This window comes from Anser anser, assembly GCF_964211835.1.
Source record: "Anser anser genome assembly, chromosome: 4".
NCBI lineage: Eukaryota > Metazoa > Chordata > Aves > Anseriformes > Anatidae > Anser > Anser anser.
The window spans coordinates 37,208,044-37,220,494 of NC_139724.1; the positions used below are offsets into that span (position 1 = coordinate 37,208,044).

General features: G+C 37.7%; 1 protein-coding gene across 25 annotated transcripts in view; it reads left to right on the forward strand.

The window, feature by feature from the left end:
• INPP4B (inositol polyphosphate-4-phosphatase type II B) overlaps positions 1-12,451 on the forward strand; it is a 361,482-nt gene that overhangs the window by 173,059 nt on the left and 175,972 nt on the right. For all 25 annotated transcript variants that reach the window (XR_014583909.1, XM_083834868.1, XM_083834859.1 and 22 more), the window contains 2 exons: positions 6,520-6,570; positions 9,783-9,862. Coding sequence is in view for 24 of the 25 variants with exons in the window: in XM_083834868.1 (XP_083690994.1) it covers positions 6,520-6,570; positions 9,783-9,862 (131 nt within the window). In the remaining variant the exon portion in view is untranslated. The remainder of the gene's footprint in view (positions 1-6,519; positions 6,571-9,782; positions 9,863-12,451) is intronic.

Consider the following 12,451-nt stretch of genomic DNA (forward strand, 5'->3'; position numbering starts at 1 on the left):
CCTCCCTATGGCTTACAGTTCTTTAAATATTATTACAGAGTGTCATAGGAACAAAAGAAAAAGCCTCATTGATAAATCTGATATTTCCCTGCTCTTCTGAAAAGGCTTGCAAGAGTTTTTCTGCTTGCTAAAGCGAAGTTTGGCATGTGAAGAAGATTCCTGATCTCCTAAAGAAAAAGTGTTGTCAGGTGAGGGAACTCTTTGCCCACCAAGCTGTTTTGAGGAACTCAGAGTCAGGAGTAATAGAAATAGGATGAAATACAGTAGTGTCCAAGTACAGTACTGCATTTTCTCCTAACAGAAGCTTTTTGGATGAACTAAGGCTTCATGCATTGACAACAATTGAGATAAAGGACAAAGCAGGTTAGTTGATGAAGTGTCTCTGAGCAGCAGATGTAATACAGCAGAGTGCAGCAAACAGGATTCCCAGATGAATCAAGGGAACTATGTTCAGTATAGAGAAATTAGGCCTTTTCTGGAAACCTGTGAATAATGTGATCACTTACGTTCAAGAAAGATAAATTAGGACTGGAACAGATAGGAAGATCTGGGGAATGGAAGCCTATTGTATCATCATGTATTGGAAAAGCTTGGCTTATTATCCTAATAAAATGAAGTACAAGAGGGCGTATGATTCCCTTCTTATGAATACATCAGGAGACCAGCGTGAGGAAGAGAAAATAATTACTTACCTAAAGAACATGTTAGCAGAAGAGCAAATGAGTATAAACTCTCCACAAATAATGCTTGGCTGCAAATTAGAAAATGATTCTGATCTATTATGGCAATCAGCTTCTTAAATGACTTTCCAGTCAGAAGAGTAGCTCAGAAATTTGTGTAGTGGATTTTATTATTTGTTGTCTGATAGCAAAATATTAAAACAAATGATCTGGAGGTGCTTAGAGTCGTGTGTTGCTAATAAGTTTTATTAAACTATCTGTTGTTGATTGCTTTTTCAAGCTTTTGTGACCACTTTTGAGGGGAGTGGGATTAGTCAGAAAATGTGTATTGTGACTGCATTCTTTAGTAAAGCAGAGCTGAAGCATCTTGCTCTGCTTCTCCAAATGCCTTTTGCTGATATCCAGAATACTGACTGATGGGCACTGCCTGTAAACAGGGCACAGACTTGAGGGAAACAATGTTGCTCATTCTAAATGTCGACAGAAGTTCTTTCAGGTGGTGATAGAGCTGTGACTGCGTGTAGAGGTAACTCCAGTGAAAATCCACTGCTGGAGTGCCCTGACGGAGACGCCAACTGGAAAATGCAGAAGGTGGAGACTGACTGGCTGAGCAGAATTCCTGTGAAATGTTCGCTTTAAACTTTATAAATTCACATTTAAAAGAAAAAAAAAATCAACTTAAAGGAGTGGCAGGGGAATCAAGTCTTGAACTTTCTCTTTGCATAATTTTACAACAATTCCCTGCCTCTGACTTCAAGGGGAGCTGATAGTTGGTTAGTTCTGTCCCTTACATAAAAAGAACTCATTCAAAATACTGAGCTTAAGCCCTCCTGTCCCCCCCAGCTATGTCCCCAGGTGTTGACAGAGGGATAATAGTAACTCCTAGAGGTACCTTGGGTAGAAGATGTGTACTGGGGACAGAATTGCTCCAGCTGCAGAGAGTTTTAAATCCTGGGTTCTTGTTTTCAGCTGCTCAGATGAGTCAGACCACACTGGGAGTGTTGGAAATACCTATAGGAAATGCAAATAGAAACTTTGTATCTCGCAAATAACTGGCTCATCAGTGTAAATGGTGTCATGTTTAATTTATAGTAAGGTTTCTGAAGAACTTAATGTGACTTTTAAGGAAATAAATACAAATTATGAAATGCAGCTTTTAGCATACTCAAAAATAGACTGTTTATTCAGCAGAGAAAAAAGTTCATTTCAATTTTGTCAAGGTCTCCAGAGTCACAGTGTAATTTTTACAAATTTTGCTGAAGTTTGTGTTCTAGTAATATTATTGTGCTGTTGTGCTCTTCATCTGATCAGTCCAGCAATATTTGCATTAATTTATGCTGTGAATCGTATACTGAAGTGAGACTGAGTTGGCTGGCTGTTGATCAGAGAGCAGTATATGCTTCTCACCACCCTTGGCTTGCATCCTCTGAGTGTCCCCTGAAATAAGTGGTTAGAGTACAAGTTCTTTCCTTGGTGTTTCTACCATGTTTTTTTGGCACAGGTTCTCTGATATTTGCAAGGAATTTTTATTATTATTATTTTTTTTCTATCCAGCTGCCTCAGGCCCTGTGAGCAGTGCTGGATGTTATCATTCTAACAGGGCGTTTTTCCCTGAAATTCCAGCTTGAAAACTAGGGTTAGAGTCTGCTGCTTCAGGGAAGCAAGATGCTCAGACAGAGTTGGAGACAGAGACAGAGCAGGACACATCAGTAACATCTTGTTCAAGCAAAATGCACAGCTAGGTGAAACAAACAAACAGACCAACTGCATATATTGCTTTCTCTTTTTTTCTTTTCATGTCCCATTTTCTTCATTACTCTGCAGTGAGCGTTTTTGGGATGTATTTCTCGAACAGCTGGCTTTCCCTGGCTGCCGTTAACTGCTACTTTTATTTTTTTTGGACTGTGCAGTCTGTGTTGGTGATCTTTGGGTAGTGGAACTGTAATAACTGCCTGAGGTACTCAGACTTGAGCAAGTAACAGCTCCCTGTTGGCTGGTCCATATAAATGAATAGCCAAAAAAGCTTTGCAATGCTCCATCAGTAGCTTGCGCACAGAAGCTCAAATGTGCCTTATGTGACTCTTCACACTGCAAACACAGAGGGAAGAAGGGCATCACGAGCATCCTGAACAGGGTTTTTAGTCTTCAGACTTTGCAGATTGTTCCTGGTATAAAACAGACCTTAAAAACTGTACGTGGAGTGATTCCCTGAAATCATCAAAGGCAAGAAAGCAACTGGCTTACTGCCTGATTGTAATGACTAAATACTTCAAAGAGGATGTTGTTTTATATTAAAAAGATAATTGCCTAGAATATCCAGTACTTATATAAGACTACAGGTTTTTTTCACATGGTTGGGCTTTGTTTAAGAAACAAAAAAAACTGAGATGGAGAAAATGCATGTATATTTTTATTAATATAACAGGTCATTATAATGATTTAATTATTGCATTATTACATTAATAATGTATTAGCAGTCGTTGTAATAATTTCAAAATTTTGACTCAATTGGGGGGGGGGGGGGAGGTTAACTGAAGTGCACTGCGTTGCTGCCCCTGCCAGACAGTGCTGAGCATTCAGGGGGGTTCTGCTAGTGGCTGAATGTGTTGCTGCTTCCCCAGTGTGGCTGGATGTGTTGCAGCTGAGAGCTCTGTGAAGAGATGGTGTTTCAGGCCCCTGCAAGGGTCAAACCATCACTTGCAGGTGTTTCTTCATGGGTGCAAACTGTGTGCACTGAAACCACTGAAACAGCTGCCAGCAGCTGTTCACAAGGGCGTGCTGGTGATGTCATCATGCAAAAGATGCCTTGCAGCATGGGTCTGTGTTAACTCTTTGCTGAGAGTTAACTAGGTGCTGCAATACATGAGTTTTCCTTCTCAGTTCAATGCAATGTGCAATAGAAACTGATATTGCCAGAGTATCTGTAGTGCAAGTCTCAATAAAGAGCAGATTAGTAGTAGCAGTAGAGCATCTATTTTCAGTGTTGCTAGGACTCAAATACAAGTTGTCTCTAATTTATAAAGACCATTTTGTCACTTCTAATCTCTCACATATCCTTGCAGTCGACAGATCCTTTTCTCTGTGGAGAAAAAAAGTTGATTGAAATAGGTTAGAGAAATGAATACTACTCATTCTATATACCATGTTAACAAGGCAAATAAACTCCTTCCTCCTCCTGTTTTTCACTCTATTTTGTGAAAACACTAAGATTATTTAGATTTATATGGATAGGTATTACAGCTTTTTGTTATTTACTTTGACTCCAAAATGTGGGATTTTGCCTTCAAGGATTAGTTATTTATCTTATGAGTAGCTGTGGAAATGAGCAGACCTAGATAAGGTGAGGTTGCTGTAACTGTATTTCAGAAGTGTGACTTTAATTTTTCTGTGTTTCAGTTTGGGGGCATGTGTGATCTTAGAGCTTTGTGGGAGAAAATGCAATAACAAGAGCTGTCTTTTTTTCCTCCCAGTGTAACTTCAGTGCAGTCAGTTCTCCATTTGTGTGTGTGGTAATTTGCAGGCTAATGTCAGCAGCTGAAGCTGTGAGCTGTGCTGAGTCTGGCCCTGTACCCAAGCTGTAAAATCCTTCTGGAATTGGAGCTGCAACAGACCATTATGTAGATATGGCCTGTGTCATTTCCATAGAGGCATGGCGCAAGACAGTACAGCTCCGGTATGGCTGGCAATTATGTCGAGTCAATAAGCCTTGGTGGGGCTGATCTGATTCTTTGTAGCGTGTCCCAAAGCACTCCTAATGTACAGATCTTTCTGTCTGTTGGCATGTTCCAGCTCCTGCTTGGATATTGCAGAAGTGGCATGTTTGTTGCGATACACTTGTTATGGGGCGAGTTCATAAGTAATAGATGATTTCTGAACTGTGGATTTCAATTTTTTTTGAAGGCAGTTTTGATCACGTGCCCAAGGTTTAAGTAAATAAGTTAAAAAAATGTATTTGTGATCCAATATTTGATTGCTGCTTTTTACTCATACACCTAGTTAGGCACCTGCATAAGCTGTTAAATCTCGGTAACCTCAGTTGTCCCTGAGGAGGCATCTCCTAATGCTTATTTTGTGCCATGTGTTGGCAAATGAAGTACACCTACACTTCTTTAGAAAGAGTATAAGATGCAGCCTACACAGAGAAGCGGGAAGATACTCAGTTGCAGAGAAGTTGGGAGGAAAAGCAGATGACTCTTAGAGACTAAAATCTTAATTTTCTACTGTCCTCATTCTTTCTTGTAAAGTGTGCCCAGAGGTAGTACGTAGTCTTGCTGCTGCATAAACGAATACTTCTGATTCCATGCTCTGCAAAGCAGAGTCACTGTCTAACCTCGTTTGGGAAAAGTGTCCAACTGCATGCAGGTACGCCAGGCCTTCTGCTTGACCCTTCCAGATGAACAAACAGCTGAAATTGTCCCTTGGTATAGAGCAAATCATACCAGCTTTCTGTGGAGTTGTGGTAGTTGTGTTAGAATTCTGAGTTTAGTGCTTGCCTTCTGTGCAAAAGGGACTGTGGGGGAAAGAAGGGTGCTGATGGTCACTGCCAGGTGATACAAGGGTAAAATTGTCTGCATGTGCGTTCTTATACCACTGCCAGAGTTGTACTGGGGGAGTGAAATTGTGAATGCCTTCTTGGAAAGCTCTAGTTTGAAGGAGTTCAAGTCAATTTTTCTGTGACTGCTTTCAGTAGCCTCTTACCGTATGTTTTGCCTCATGTGGAAAATACCACATTGTTGTGAGTTGTGAGATGGTAGGACATGTAATGATGGTGTCAGAATAGGGTGTTTGAGCAGCCTGTGGCAGTAGGTACGGGGAACTCATTGGAAGTCAAAGGGGATTTGGTGTGGTAAACCTAGTGTAACTGAGAAAAGGATCTAGCATTATTTCTCAACAAAACTGATGTGCCTTGTGAACGTGGCCTTCAATCACAAACTGAAATGCAGAGGCTTTAATTAAGCATGGATGCAAAAGTTTCACAAATGGTAATGATTCAGTCTTTTGAATGCTTGGCAGTGTGTGTAGATGTGACACTGCCATGAATGACCAAAAGAAATGTTCTTTAGATAAAGCTGCTTTATATGATGAAAAAGGACAGTTAATTAAAGCTGAATTTAGCATTTATGCCTAGAGAATTTGACACTTAGATATGTCTTTAAGAACACTAGAAACTATAAGATACATATTCGTTGTTCTATATATAATTTTTATAAAAATGAATATGTGAAATAAGCATCCACTCTAGCACACTAGTGTTTTTCCTGGTGTTACAAGCTGTGGTATATACACCAGGTATGCTATTTTACAAAATAAATCACTAGTATAAATACTCATAAATGTTATGAATTTGACCTAGGTTACAAACTATTTCTTGCTTGAATTTTGATCTCTTCATATATCTCATGTCTCCGAAGGTAAGAGTAGAACATATGTTACTCCAGGGAAGTTCAGTCTTCCCCTGTTTCTGAATATATGCAGCATTCAAAGGTTTGTGTTTTGCTCAGGAAAACCTAGAGCACATAATGAAAAAACAGAAGTCATAGTAGAAAAATGGATGTCTGAGATTAAAGTCAAAAAAAGGAAAGTTCAAAATGATAAATGGATAATGATGAGAGACTGTACTCTTTATCCAAAGAAACCAGAAAATGTTGTGGTTAAATTATTAATTAAATGTTATTCAATTATACATGCATATATATATATATATATATTTCCCTTTAAAATCAGCTCTTAAATATAGACAAATATAAGGAAAAAGTATATGGGCACTTATCTCATTATAGGAAAGTGACAACAAAAAAAATAAATTAATGTTTGCCTTGCCTTTTTTCTTTCCTTTCAGGTCCGCACCAGCGTCCTACCTGACCACAAGGAGCCAAGAGCAGATGTTGGAGTAAGCAATTTTTTTCATTGATGGATTTTTTTCCACCTTATCAGCAGACATAGACTCCAAACAAAGAGAAGTAACATTCTGCCTAAACAGGAGCTGGCAACTGGTTGTTTTTTTTTTTTCTTTTTAATAGCAGAAGTTGGGTTAAGTGAATGGAGAGTCAAGGCAAGAGTTAACAGGCTTGGGGATTGCTATCATCCCATTCATTTATTTCTTGAAAGCCATTTTCAACTGAAATATACCTGAGGCAAACACAACTATCTAGACTTCTTGCTACTGCCATGCAAGTAATCTGGATTGAGAGCGTGGAGTTACATTATCTCAATGAGGCTGATCTGTTGCTTTCTCATTTTCACGTGCAGAGTACAAATAGTTCTGCTGTAGGAGTTGTCTTTGGGTTCAGATGAAGAAATGGCACTGATGGTAGATAGTGAGTTCAATTTCCTATGCATCTGGGCTATTTTTGGCAAAGGTATTGGGATGTCTTTTCTGGGTCTTAGAAGGCTAGAGCCTGCCAAGTAATATGGAGGCTGCATGGGACAGTGAAACATTAGTCCTGCTGCAACTGAATAAAAGACTAAACAAGATCTGGGATTTTGAAAATATTAATCTAAGGTTCTTACTTTCCTGCATTACCAGGGCTTCCTTGGCATAGTTTCCAGCATTTCAGCTAGTGTTTGAAAAGTCTGTAACTTGGCAGTGTTCAATCTTAATGAAATAATCAATGCGCTTCATCTTTTCCTACACCTATTATAGGGACTTTTCTCTTTGGCTAGGCGAGATTATTCACCAAACTAGTCAAGGCTCATATCCTCACATTTATAATCATAAGTACTCCACTAGCAAAATTACAGAGGAACATTGCTCTGTAATTAGCATTACAGCAGCCATTCTATTTTAAGTCAAATTTTAAAGCCTTTCCAAGTTACACATGCGAAATTTGATTGGTTTGTAGACTGCCAGTTCAGGCCCTAGGGTATACTATCTCTCTCTAAATCAGTTCAGAAAAAGTAATCTCCAGCATCATTTAAAGTTAGAACCCTTGAACATTAGCATGACTGTCTGCATTTAGGTCATGGGATCATTCTCAATTGTATTTAATTTTGCAAATAATTCCTAATTGCATTGTCAGGTTAAGAAAGTTTTATTTTAAATGAGCATAAGAATATGAAATAAGCAAATAAGTGGAATTTTTTAGGCTCATAAAATTATTCACCTTTAATTTTGTGCCCCTGGAGAACTACATGCGACTCTCAGAGATGGTTAGTGGGTACAGTGACCAAAGCTTCCAAATTGTAGAAAAGAGCTGTGTCGTCACCTCTTAGCCCTGATCATGTGAGGACTTCTACTTTGGGTTCTGAAATGGGTGTATAGTTATATTCTCTTTGGACTAAGAAGGATGTTCTCTTATAACGTGAATAACCTGAGCTAACCATGCCCCTGTAGAGTTTCAGTGTTAAAAATAAAAATGCTGTCATGTTGACTGATCTAAAGGAAGATGTTTGTGTGTTCACTCTAGCAAGTGTGCATCTCAGCATGAGTCACACCTAGACAAGTACGTGCTTCACTTTGGCAGTGAAAACTAACCATGGTCTTTGCTTGTATGACTTGTTTTTCTCTGTATATTTCGTATAGGCTTTTTTGTTTCCTTACTTCCTGTTCAGTACTTCCCAAATCTGCTGCTTTCCCAGGCTTGCCTAGACTCTCAGTTTGCTTTTTTTTTTTTTTTTTTTCCTCAGCTGCCTAAGTGCCAACCAAAACACAGGAAATCAATTACCTATTTTTAAGCCTACATTTTTGTTAGGAACGAGCCATAACCGATAACCTAGCTTACCAAGTTGAAGACCAGTGTTGTGGCTTACCTAAATTGAGGATTGTGGTGTGAACTATACATTTTATATACACAAAAACCTATCTTGCTGTAGAGCTTTATTGCCAGTATGCAAGTATACAATATCCAGCTGGCCTTCGTGAAAGAAAGCAGCTGCAGGTTTGTTTGTTTTGTTTTGTTTTACCAAAAGATGTTGCTTAGTAGCAACAAATTCTGTTCTTTTTTCCCAAAGGTAACAGTTGTTTTCTGCATGCAGCATGTTGATTTCACATGAGCACAACTTTATTCTGCTTGAATATGGATATCCAAGACTATATATAAATTACCCTGGAATTTTATTTTGATTGCCATTCCAACAGTAGAGTAAAATCAGAATAACATAATAAACACAAACTTTGTTTCTTGATGTTCCCTTGCAAAAATTCAATATAATCTTATGATCTTAATATTATTTGCTGTGAATAGATTATAATGAGTTTTATATTCAAAAATAAATGCCTAGAAGGTGGCTGCGGACAGTTTTTCCCATTTTTCCCAGGGCAAGAAGAATACCGTTGGACAAACTGACCAAATGAGATTTTAGCAATGTACAGTGCAGTATGAGCAGAGAATGAAAAGTAATAAAAGCAAAAGATGAGTTCGTTTTCTTCCTTGCACTATATTCTTGAGGGTGTGTGAAGGTGATTTTGATGCAAGGAATAGACATAGTGTAGTAGCTTAACTTACCTTTAGAAATTCTAATTGCATTAGCACATTTCTCTACACTCATACTGCAATGAATAGGGTCTACCTTAGAATGGAAATAAAGGAAACAAGCACACAGAAATGCTGCTATAAACTACAGCAATACAATGTTTCTATTAATAACCTTGTCCTGAACTTGGTGTAAAAGTAGCTTCATAGCAAATTACATCTGCATTTGGAACATATAGATGGTAGTGCCTTGTGGGGGGGAAAAAAAAAAAAAAAAAAAAACATAGCAAGAGCGACGTTGGTAAAACACTGAAAATTTATCATTCCTTGTAATGTAGAAATTTGAAATATAGGAATAGAGAAAGAAGATGCAAAATGCAAATGCTGGTACTGAATGAAAACTTTACTGCAGCTGTACACTTTGTAGCCTATTATTTTTAAGGTTGTCATACAGGTCGTAACAAAAGAGAGAGGTTCCTGCCCATAAAACCAGTATTGAACAACTTACTGATAATAGCGTTACAGATGCATACCAAATTTCTACCAGATAATGTGTCAAACTAGTATGTTGGAATGTAGTATTTTTTTCTAGGTAGCAAGTAAGATTTCCAGGTGCACGGCCAAAAAAATAACAAATAAAACTTGAAAAATTAATAGAGATCTTGTCTTTTCTTTCTGTTTTGGTTTGTAGCGAAGCTTCCTGGGCTGTACAACTTTTAGAGTAGGAGACTTGGTGAAGTCAAAGGAGCAACAGCTGACCCTTACCCTCAGGTAAGTGTTTTCATCTGTAGTAAACCACGTCAAGTTAATAATCCATGGCATTTGTTGATTCCTGCTTGACTGTGTTTGAAACTCCATATTACCTTAGGTATATTAGATATCAGCTTAAAGTGCTTCTGTTTCTACCATGCACAAAGTCAAAATGAAATACCAGTTATTTAAACTGGAGCTTGCCGCGTGTCAGATTAGAGAAAGTTAATAATTATGTGGTATAATTTATGGAAGAATCGCAGGGAACTTGAAGTAGTGGGTTTGTTTCGATATCTCTATTAGAAAGGAGTGTAAGGTTCTCAGTTTCATGTGTGTTAAAGAATTAACATTGTACAGTTGGCTGGTTTGGCTTCTAAGCATATTTAAAGATAGTGGACATAACGAGTTAAGACTTCTCTTGTGAAATCAGTGCTGTCTCCTAACCTCATCATTATGTGCAGCCCAACTCAAATGTGAATGGGGGTTGGTGTACAACTCTGTTCAGTGGCACAGGGCACAGATCTGTAGGAGAGTCAGGTACAGTGTTTGAAACCTAGTTTTGTGCTGAACAAGTATTTATTAAAGCTCTGCACTGAAGAGTTCACCTCTGATACTGATTTATGGCTATAAGATAAATCAAGATATAAATCAAAACCCTTTTAAGGTTAGAGGAAAACTTTTAGGTTGTGATTTTTACTAATGAATTCAATGGACTGTGTAAAATGCAGAGATGATGTTGAGCTGATTTTTGCAAACCTGCTGGAGGTTTATTTGGGATTACTAGGCATGGCAGAGCTAAAACTCGCAGAGCTAGTGCCCAAACTCAGTGTTTCTACATGAGCAAAATTTTCAGGGTGAGAAGTTGTGACTAGGAATACTGCAACATGTGGTAGATGATGATCTGGCATCTTTTGGTGTATGTTCTGCCTGGGATAACACACATGGGTATTGTTAAAAAAAAAAAAAAAAAGAGTTCTTCATCCTACATGCGCGAATTGAACATGAAGCAAGCCTTGATTTGGCTGGAAGTATAAATTATGACCTGTACGGTGATGGTGATGTACTTCCATTATCTCAAGGACACTACGTTTTTTTGAAGGGAAACCTTTTGAAATATTTTGGTTTCATTACCATAACAGCCTTCAAACTGCTATGGCGGTTCTTCTACTATAACAGTAGTAATCACATACATGTATATAGCTTAGAGGCAAAGTTAACAAAATGCCTTTATTTTAGTTTCACCCAAACACAGAAAATGCCATGCTTACCAAGAGGATAACTTTGTTTTCTAATGTAGAAAACAGGATCAGATAAAATATGAACTGACTACTCTCTATGGAAATGTTTGGGTAGATAAATACCAAGTTCATGTTGTAAGAGTCTATTCTTAGAGAATTTCAAATTCTCAAGTTTGGGGGGGGGGGGGGGGGAGGGGGACACAAATTTGCTTATCTCTGTAATTGGTATATTGAAACCTTGATATGAAAGAATGCCTTGGACAGGTGCCATAATAAGTGACTATGTAGTCAAATATAAAATCAAAAGAATGTAAAGTTTCAGGAAGCTGAGAGTATTTTATATCCTACCCATCTAATATGTAAACCAAAAGTTGAGGTAACTGATGAACAATAAATGACAGCTTGCCAGCTTAGTTTCAGTTGAACCTCTGAGCCTTTTCAGGTTTGCTTTTAATTAATATTTTTTGTCTTGTTTGTCCACTTTGTGCAGCTAATACTAAAAGACAAATGTTATAACAACTCTAATTAATTTGTGGATACATTATGTGATAGTCTTCAGTTGGTTTAATTTATTTATTTATGTTAAGAAAAATGTTCCTAACCTTTTAAATGTTGGATTGTTTCCTGGTTATGACTATTCAACAGCACAAAATATGCAAATCATCTGCCTCTCTTCAATGGCATTTTATCCAGAGCAGTTTAGTAATCAAAACTTGTTTTTCTCCCATTGTTCTCTTGTATTAGTATCTATTAGCAGGATGGGAGATATACAGAGGGCCTTGTCAGAGAATGCAATTTTATTTATTTTTTGTTGATATACTTTGGATGGGAGTTTGCCAGGGAGTGCCTGTGCTACTTTGTTGCTACTTTGTTAGACTTGAAATAGAGATTTAAGGATCTGGAAATAACTGTATCCTGTAGATATTGGTCTAATTAGAGAAGCTGGTTATATTTTCACTGGTTTTATCCATTTATTGTGTCATGCATTTGTTTTTATTCATTTATTGTCTTCCATTTGTCTTTCTGAGGTATAGTATAGAAGTGTTTTTAAAGGAATATTCTTGTATTTTGGTAGTTATTTTGTGGAGGCTTTTTGTGGAAGGCTGGCATAGATCTATAATTCTATATAGGATATCATAGAATCATATAGAATATTTATATACACAGTATATGTTATATATTTATTTCTATATACAACGTAATTGTGTGGTGGTGCGTGTGGTGTAGGTTGTTTTGTGCTGTTTGGCTAGGGTGTATGGCCTTTTGTATAGGACTAGCAATTAGTACATCCATGAGCTACTTCCCACGTGGTGGTAGTTTGTCCTGCTTCCAGCAAGGTCAATTTTAGCTCAGGTGAATTTGGTATGATTTC